Below are 9,993 nucleotides of genomic sequence, written 5' to 3' on the forward strand. Positions count from 1 at the left end.
GAAGATCCATCTGAATGGCCTTCACCGCAGGAAGTGGGGGACTCATTGAAGCAGCACATGGTGGAGAATGACCCACAAAGATGTTCTGATGGGCCATACCCAAGATCAGGTATTATATAAGTCCATGAATAAAAAGAATTTATTCACGTAAACGGGCAAAAAAAAGGGTGGGATTTCAGGGGGGGTGGGAGGGTGGGGGCGGTAAGAGGCCTGGATAATGGATAGGGGGGCGCTGGCCCAAAAAAGGTTAAGAAACGCTGTACTAATGGATAAAATGTTAGCTGTTTACATTCAACTCAAAAGTTCAGCACATCTTCACCAGCTTTCAGCAAAATCATTCAGCAAAAAAAAGCATTCACACTGCATTTTTGCAGGAAATGCAATTTCTCTAGATATTATTATTATTTAAACACTTTTTATATACATCTGATTAGATAAGAGGAGACAGTGAAAAAATTAAAATGAAATAAAAGCACTTCCTGTAGCTCCACAAAGATCCTCCTGAGAACAGAGCTCTCAATCTGACACAGAAACCTCTTGTAACCTGATGTGTAAACATGGACTCTGTGTGTTTGTGTCAGTCAGCAGACGTGGCTGGCCTGAAATACCTGAGCACGACTCTGGAGACGATGGCGGACCCTGAGAACCCAGAGTGTGAGAGTGAAGGCTGGCTGCTGGAGAAAGGCGTAAAGGAGACCTTCACCGACATGCTCGCCAAGCTCAAAACACTGGGGAGGGGAAACCAGGTGCAGGAGGGTGAGAACACCCCTGAGGTTGCCACCTGAAAGCCTGACCCACTACAGAGAACTGAGGCTCCACCTCCCCCAACTGCCACAGCAGCCAATTTTACAAACTGAGAGCAGGAACAAAAAAGGAGGCATCGTTTCCAAGTTCATCACAGATGCAACAAATGCACACATAAACTCACAAGCACACACATGTGCACGAACACACATACAGTGAATGTTGATATTTTCCAGTTTGTAAATATGTTGAACAGATTTTATTTTGAAACAGGAAAAACAGAGACTAGTGGCTGTAAATAAATCTGATGGTCTTGATGTGACCTGAACCCGACCAATACAACACGGCATGAATCAGATGACCTCAGATGCATCTGACCACTCGGAGACCATCGCAGTTCCATAGTTTGTCCTACAGAGCGCGCATCTTTCAGCATTGAAGAATTTTTTTTTGCCAAATGTGTGGTTGAATGGGTGAATGATTGTAGTGTAAAGCCCTTTGGGGTCCTTGGACTAGATAAAGCGCTATATAAGTGCAAGCCATTTACCATTTTACCATTTGTTTACACTCAGATTTTTGTTTGTGTGACTTTGACATTTGATTTTGGTCACCATCAAACATCTGATGTTGCTGGTTACCATGGAAACATACGGCTAAACTCCCAGCTGCCACCTGTGACAAGCAGCAGTTAAATGCACACAGGTACTCACATTTGTATTCACACCTGTACCCGCATTTGTACATACACCTGTATGCAAACATATATATAAATATGTAATATGGACAGCTGTGCAGACAGGTAGGTGAACACATGTTTGTTACCAGATGTTTAAGTATGTGTGTAAAACAGGTGTGAATACAGGTGTATAAACTACAGACATGCGTATAAACACAAGTGTGTACAGGTGTGTATCAGGTGTTCAGACAACAGCCAGATGTGTAAATAGGTATAAAACAAGTGTGTAAATAATTGTATATCAGGTGTCTAGACAACAAATAGGTGTGTATCATGTGTGTCACAGGTGCATCAACATGTGTGTCACAAATGTGTAAACAGGTGTCTAATAGGTATGTAAATAAGTGTGTAAAAAAGTCTTCTGACTCCAAACAAATGTTTAGACAGGTGTGGTATTAAGTGTGTCACAGGTCTGCAGAAAGGTGTACAAACAGGTGTGTAAACAGGGATGTGTTCAAATAATAATAGGTGTTTAAATAACTTCAAATAACAGACAATTGTGTAAATGTGGAAGAATATTTGTGTGTAAAACAGGTGTACAGACTACAGACAGGTATGTAAACAAGTGTGTAAACAGATGTGTCACAAGTGTGCAGAAAAGTGTGTCACAGGTGTAAACAGGTGTACAAGACTACAGATGGGTGTGTAATACAGGTGTGTTACTGGTGTGTAACTTGTCAATGCTGACAGAAAGACTGGAACAGGAATGAGAGTAGCAGGAAGTTTTTGGTATAACCATTTTCATTGACATAAACAGGACATGCAGTTCAAAATACAGAAACATCTGGAATAATGCTGTTTATTGAGCTGAGCCTGTCAGAGTTCAGGCCGAAACATGTCTGTCTGGTTCTGTGTCATACTGAAACTGGACGTGATCAGTTGTGAGGTGCCGTCTTGTTTAGCATAGTTTGTTTGTGTTTTGTGATGTTTGCTGTCAGATCTTGTTGATGTTTGTAGTTGTGCTGACAAAAGGTAAACTTATAAAGGTTTGTGACTGAAACCAAACCATTTGACTTGTTTTTAATGAAACATTGTGACACATCTGAAGGTGCCTCAGAACAGCTGAGGTTCTTTGGTTAGAACCTAAAGGTTACAGGAAGTAGTTCAGCACTTGAACAAACTGTTTACTGCAGTCTGTTAGTGGATCAGAAAGAAAACAATAGCAAATTAAACAAGAGGTTTATATAAAGCAGCTCAGCAATGAATTATGTTTTTTAGGTATTTTATAAACACTTTCCAGAGCTTTTCATTCTACTTTGAAAACAATTTCACTTATACAGATTTTTTATTTATTAATTCAGAAGTCAATTTTTTTAGTCTTGTAATTTCCAGGTCATTTTTTAAACTTTAGTTTTTTAAGTGTGTAGGTCATTGCCATGGTTACTGCAGATAAACAGAGTTAATCAGCCCACAGATCAGATTAACGCCACTGATGTCAGGTGAGGCTCAGGACGGGTGCTATGACGCGAAGAAGAACTCGTGGGGGATGGGAGGAGACTAACTTCTGCAGAATTAGTAGGGCGTATGCTAGAAGGGCAGAGACCTAGGAGTGTGGTCAGGATGTGGCTATTTCCTTTAGAATCAGGAAGTTACATCTTCAAAACACAGAGACACAGGTGAGGGGTCAGGATGGGTCTATTTTTTGCAGATTCTGGAAGTTACATGTTTGAAAAACAGAGTTCACAGGATGATGGGGGTTGTTTTGGTTTTCTTATCATAACTCAGGAATCCAACAATCAGTAAACACATCATATGACAGGTCAAATAAAGATCTATTTGCAGGTGAAGGTGGACTCAAACACCTGTAACAGGGAACTCAAGGTGAGGAAGATTAGGGGTCAAAGGTCAGAGATTAAAGTGAAGCCGAGGAGGATTTCAACTCTGATCCTTTTTAAGACATCACGCTAGGGTTCCACTTTCACTGGGTCAATCACAGAGGGTTCTAATGGTCAAACTGCAGGATAAGTAAACATCACAATGACACCATCATGTTAAAAATAGAACAATCTGTTCTAGTTAACAATCTGGTCTGATGCTCCATAATTCTGAAAGGCTTCTGATCTTCTGATATATTTCACAGAATCAACTCTTTGTCAAAGTAAAAAAAAAATAGTCTGATATCAGATACAAGACCAAAACCCAGGTCCCAGAACCTGTCAAAGTCTTGGAGCAGAAGTGCAGGAAATCAAAAGGATAGTTCACAGGTGGAAGAGGAGGAGGACTGATAAGATAAAAGCTGGGACATTATGTTTGCAGAAAATAGTCATGTCCACAGGGGGGAATCAAAATTGTTTTTTCATTGTCCAGTCTCAGCATGACTCAGTTAGTCTAATCTACTCTACACCTACTTTTTAAAGGTGCTTGTTGGGTCCCTCTTCAAGGTCTCATATGTGATGCTGTCGCTCAGTAATGTGGTTAGTAAGTATTCACAAGTGTTGAGGACAACTAGGCATCTTCCCTTGTCAGCTGGCAAAATGGTGATTGGCTGAGAGATGTTTCACACCACAAAAAAGGATAACATCTCTCAACCAGGACCAAAACATCACTATTTTGCCACTTAACAGTTTCTACACGGACACATGTCTCAACACAGAAGAGCAGCTCATCAGGACAAAACTCAGGTTTGCACCTACACCTCAAAGATAAGAGACACTCTGTTGAGGACTAAAATGTTCAGATTTTGAACAGATGGTTTGAGAGGGGGTGTCAAACAAGAGAAACCAACATTAAACAGAGGAGGAGGTTTCAGATTTCAGCTTTCAAAAACCTAGAATGGAGTTTTAGGCCTGATACCCAGTCAGTTTCACTCCAATTCATGTTCACTTCATTCATGTGACCAAAGTGGCTCATTTGTGAGTCACGCAAACAAGCCTCTATTGTGAGGAGAGTGAGTGTAATCTGCATGTGAATATAGTTTATATAACATGTCAGTTTAAAAGCTTGATCTCCACAGTCTGTTTTTTGAATTGAGAAAGCTTCTCGAATGAGAAGCAAAATGTCTTCAGCTACAGAATAGAAGTCCAGTTGTTTTTGTTTAATAACCTTTTTTGAATTGGGGTATAAAGTATATTAGGATATGGGATGATAATATTACAATGTTCATTACAGTGAAAGCTATTATAAAAAAGATAAGTTAAAGAGAAAACACCAAAAGCTCATTTTAATTCAGTTTCATTATATAGCTCCAGCTCGCACCAGAGGTCACTGTACAAATTAAAAACAAGTTCAAACCATAAATCCAATTCAGTCCAAAAGAGCTCTAGATCCAAATCCAATTACAGTCAGTGCTGTCCAATTATAACACAATACATTCAACTACAGTACATTTTGAAAAGCCAATAACAGTTAGCTATCCCTATCACATACCTGATATTCCTCTATCCTGAGCAAAACAGAGGTGACGGTGAAACAGAACTATTATCAGTCCCTCCAGGATTTCGCGATGTTGCGATCGCAACTATTAACGCAAAATCAAGCAAACCAAGCAAACAACTTTTTGCAACTTTGCCCAAAACACTGCAACTTTCCCGCAACTTTAACCAAAATAACCCCAAATAATTCACGAAGAAGAGACATGACGTCACTTCCTGTTAACATCAGAATCCCGGTAGCATGCAGGAGCAGCGACCGAAGCGAAAATGTGCACTAATGCTTCACATTTCAGCAAAGGACCGCGCAAAACACCACAGTGAAGTTAGTTTTAAGTTGGATGTTGGATGCCGCAGAGTTAGCAGCAACTAGCTCACGGCTGACATGAAACAGGAAGTGAACCACCGCGCATGAGAGAAGGGGCCGGCAGAGAACGGCTGGCCGACATTAGCGTTCCTGTTTTGGGTCAGCCGTGAGCTAGACGCTGCTAACTCTGCGGAGCGCGAATATCCAATATCCAACTTAAAACTAACTTCACTGCGGTCGCAAACCAGTTTCCTACCCAGCTGCAGGAGAGTGGGGGGAAGCTGTTTTGCACCTCCTGCAGTGTAATCATCAAACATAAACGCAACACTTTGTGTCTGCAAAACGTGAGGAGAGCTGCAGACAAGGGACAATCCAGAAATGGTCATGAATGTCAGTTTATAAGCTATCAAAGTTTTCAAATAAAGCACCTGTTGATGTCAATGTTTGTTGGTAATTATCTTACAAAACTAGTAAGTATTTTTGGTTTATATATTAAAAGTAATGTTTTTTTATTGATTTTAGTTAAAAAAAACTCGCAACTTTTCATCGCAACTTTTAGGAAAATGCCCCGCGAAATCAGGCATTTTAGCCCGCAACTATCACAAAAAATGCCCGCGAAATCCTGGAGGGACTGTATTATAATTACAATACTGTATTTTTCACACTATAGCGCGCACTGGATTTGAAGACGCACTGCCAATGAATGGTTCATTTTCAAACGTTTGTCAAATATAAAGCGCAGCGGACTATAAGGCGTGTGCACCTCCCAATTTTTGTAACTTGGCCCGGACCGTGAGCACCGTGCTCCATTTAAAATGGACTATTTTGGTGCTCTAGCTGTGCTGATTTGCCTGTATCAGCATTTATATGATCCCTCTATGAGAGATCACAAAGATAATCAAATGGTTCAAAACTCATGTAAGGATACTGCACCGACGTAAGCGTCTAGTATAAACACCTACACTGCGCGCTCAGGTCCTTGCACTGTGCGTGGAGCCCTGCGCGACACTACAAAGCGGGATTATAACTGAGCCTTAATGCTACAAGCGGTGGGGCTTTGTAGTTTACCGAAGTTGTACTAAAATATTACAACTTCTTACATATATATGGCGCTCTGGATTATAAGGCGCACTGCCGTTTTTTGAGAAAATTGAAGGCTTATAGTCCGGAAAATAAGGTATGTCTTTTTGTTATGTATGTATTAAATGAAAGGATCTTAATAAGTTCACAGTAAATTGTGATGTATATGGAGCGAGCCTGCTAGTTCGTTCTGGCAGACAATTCAAGCTTCTGCTTCACAAGTGATCTCAAACTCTTGTCTATCAAATGTAGCCTACCAGTTTGGGCGGTCCATCTAACCTGCAAACATCTTGCTTCACTCTACCTAACACTGCTACCACTTCCTGCCTGCCTGTCTACTGCTGCTGATTGCTTCCTTTTCAGCCCCTACACCACCATAACGTCCGCCCGAGGATTCTGAGGGTGATGACATCCTCCTGTTCTGTGACTCGAGGTGAAAGGAGTACTAAAATAACGTATTCAAGTAAAAGTACTTTACTCTGTTGAAATTTTACTAATGTAAAAGTAAAATGTAAGTCATTAAAATTACCTTAAGTAAAAGCTTCTTAGTTACTTTTTTTCCCAACAGGAGGACGTCTCTCCTGCGGTGCACAAAGGAGAGGAGGATTTTTTTTTTTTTCTCAAACAAGCTTTGAAATAACATAAAAAGCCTCATCATTTAATATGCAATTACTCAATAAAACCTGTCTACATATGATAATTAAATAATTAAAACACTTAGAGAATAAATTGTCATTTCAGTTCAGACCTTCTTATGGTGCTCAACTTGTTAAAAAAAACATCTTGAACCAAAAAGCAACTGGAATAAAAACTATTCGCTCACTTGCCCTGTTCTGGATTTTAATTACAGCTGATTCTTGTTGCTACAGTGAGACAGTTTAAGGTTAACAGCTTTACAAACTCTCTGTGGTCTATCAGTGAGTCCTGTTCTCCATGCCGTTTCTTCCGAGTTCATAAACTATGATCAATTTAATCCTCTTTGGGTGAGTTGTGGTTGAGCTTAAGTAAATGATGACATTATGGATGTATATTTATCTCTAAGAAATATATGTGTGTATTGTTAATTGTAAACTTTAATGCTTGAACTGATTGGTTTCTGTCAGCCCTTCATAAAGTTTGATCTGTAGACAAAAATAAAATACTTTTCTAGACTTAAGGTGTGTTTTTAGTTTCTCAGCTTGTGCAAATTTGTGTCACTTTAGTGCATCCATCCATCCATCCATCTTTGTCTTTTGGCAGCAGACAATAATTGGAAAAAAAAATCTTGAGAGAAACATAAAACTGCCAAAGGATAAAGTGCTTTTTCATATTTTGTAGTTTTATTGTGGGCCACAAGATGTCACTGTATGTCAGAGAAACTCCTACTTCACAAACATTACACGTTTTTATCTGTTCAGATTATAAAAATTAAACAACACAATAAATGCATAACGCATGAAAAATCCCAGACTTTTAACTAATGTCCTTTTATGTGCATATTTAGATGCTTCAGACTGTGGATATTATTCAGCAGTCCAAATTCAAAATCTCTTTTTAGAGTCTAGTTGGGATAGGGTCTAACACACATGTTGATAGTTTGAATGGTGATAACAGAATAACCCTGAGCAAATATTTGGTGTTCATTTGTGTTTAGAGGATATTTTATTAAAAAAAAAAAAAAAAACATTCTACAGATTAAAAAACACATCTGTCCAGAGGAAGGGAGGAAGAAAAATGTATAACTCCTCATACTTTTCATGTTTTTGCTTTAGTAAACACCATCATAAATCACTCCAGTGGTCCATTTCTCTGATTTAAAATGTTAATGACTTGTTTTTAGAGTTTTTGTGTCAAAATGAGGGGATTTTGTGGGCAGAGTTACCTTCTTGATTGGTGGCAAAGAAGCTGTGGCAGACGGTTGTAAGACACTGAGGAGGTTACTTTCTCAGTGTTTCTCAGGTAAAATGGAAGCAGAAGAAGAAAGTTTTGTTAACAGGAGTACCGGTTTCACCACCCCTAATCTTCCTCACCCACATTTCACAAGAGGAACCCCCAAATTTTACAATGATGTCACACAGTCTGCAAGGAGTTTTCCATCTGGACAGCTAGAGGCGGCTGGTACTGGTCTGACAGGTGGTGGTTCTTCTATTGAAGGTTTATATTTCAGGTTCTCCTCTTCAAAACATTAACTCCACAGTAAGTCAGCAGACTTTGGGTTGTAATTTTCAGCAGGAGCTAAACTAACCACATCCTGTGTTTGGCACAGGATACATCGCACTTCAGAGTGATCATGGAAAATGCCAAAGAGATCTTAGTAATTTTTTACATTTTTTATTGTTAATTTTAAATTAGTGTATTTTTTTAAATAACAGACTCTGAAAAGAAAAACCCTTCAAGAGTTTTTTATGTTAGCTTCAAAACACTTAATTTCACCATTAAAGAATAAACTGTGTTAAAGTCAAACCTTTTTAACTTTAAGCGTTCTGTATCAAATTTTAGATTTGTTTTTTTTTTAAATACAATGAAGTTGATCACTAAAGAAACCAAAACTTGCCTTTATAAGAAAAAAACAACTGAATAAATTGCTTTTTTGCATTTCACTTATGTGCTGATTTTAATTATCACAACCACAACACCGACTTTTATACTGTTTTATGTACATCTCAATTTCAGTATTTTCAGTATTATTCAGAGTGTATAAATGTATTTTTCCTCCCATAAAATGGTACAAATGGATTATCTGTGTTGGTATTTCCATCACTCTGTGTTTAGTATGTTACTGAATATCGTCTGTAGCTATCCCCTGCACACTGGGAACAGTATGAGCAGAAAATAAAGTTTCACTTTAGTCAGATCTGGTTTTTGTCATAGATTTAAGGAAGAAGATATGCAGATGCACAGATACATGCTGTGAAGCAAATTTAAATGACATGTTTTTATGTCTTAATCTAAACGTTTGCACAGATTTCTTTTCAAATGCATCAGCAGCCTCAGCAGCAGATGCAATCATCATCATCATCATCATCGTCACCACCCCTGTAAAACAGAAACAGCCAGATCAAACTCACAGAAAATTATAAAATTCTGATTGTAAAACACAGTGGGAACTTTCCACTAAATCTATTTTTGTTTGAGGTAATTTCTGCTGCTTGTTTTCTTTTATTCATTCACAAGTATTGATTTTGGATCAAATATTTCCTCTTGGGGCCTGAGGAGTTCCTGGAGAAAACCATAAAGTCAGATTATTTTTCTGTTTCTAAAGTTTAAATCTTTTCCTGAATCGGATGTTTGTCCTAATGTGTAATTTAATGGAGTCAAAGAAGCAGCCTTTTCTATAAATTTTACAAATTTTACATTAAACTCTTAATAAATTTGTCTCAGTTTAAAGCTGCAAAACAAGACAACAAATGGAAGGTTTTACTAAATTTAAATTTAGTTTTACCAGCAATCCTGAAGAAAGAAGCTGGGACTTTAATTCGTTAAAAACATTTTCTGTTTTGTCAGATTGCTCAAGCAATATTTACATATTTTTAATATTTTTTTTTTAGATCAGTAACAGTGAAAATTACCTTGAGATTAGTTTTTAAAAGTACAGAATCTAAATGTCAAATATTTATTTTTGTTTCTCTTCTACAGGTGCTGGTCATAAAATTAGAATATCATGAAAAAGTAGATTGATTTCAGTAATTCCATTTAAAAAGTGAAACTTGTATATTATATTCATACATTACATACAAACTCATATATTTCAAATGTTTATTTCGTTTAATTTTGATGAT

General features: G+C 38.0%; 1 protein-coding gene across 2 annotated transcripts in view; it reads left to right on the forward strand.

The window, feature by feature from the left end:
* prph2b (peripherin 2b (retinal degeneration, slow)) overlaps window positions 1-9,993 on the forward strand; it is a 75,384-nt gene that overhangs the window by 53,144 nt on the left and 12,247 nt on the right. Inside the window, exon 3 of one of the 2 annotated variants that reach the window (XM_017434451.3) lies at window positions 582-2,480. The exons of the other annotated variant lie outside the window; for it this stretch is intronic. Within the exon in view, the coding sequence (XP_017289940.1) occupies window positions 582-785 (204 nt within the window). The 3' untranslated portion in view covers window positions 786-2,480. Of the gene's footprint in view, window positions 1-581; window positions 2,481-9,993 lie in introns of those variants that run through there. 2 annotated transcript variants of the gene reach the window in all.

This window comes from Kryptolebias marmoratus, linkage group LG22 (assembly GCF_001649575.2).
Source record: "Kryptolebias marmoratus isolate JLee-2015 linkage group LG22, ASM164957v2, whole genome shotgun sequence".
Classification (NCBI taxonomy): domain Eukaryota; kingdom Metazoa; phylum Chordata; class Actinopteri; order Cyprinodontiformes; family Rivulidae; genus Kryptolebias; species Kryptolebias marmoratus.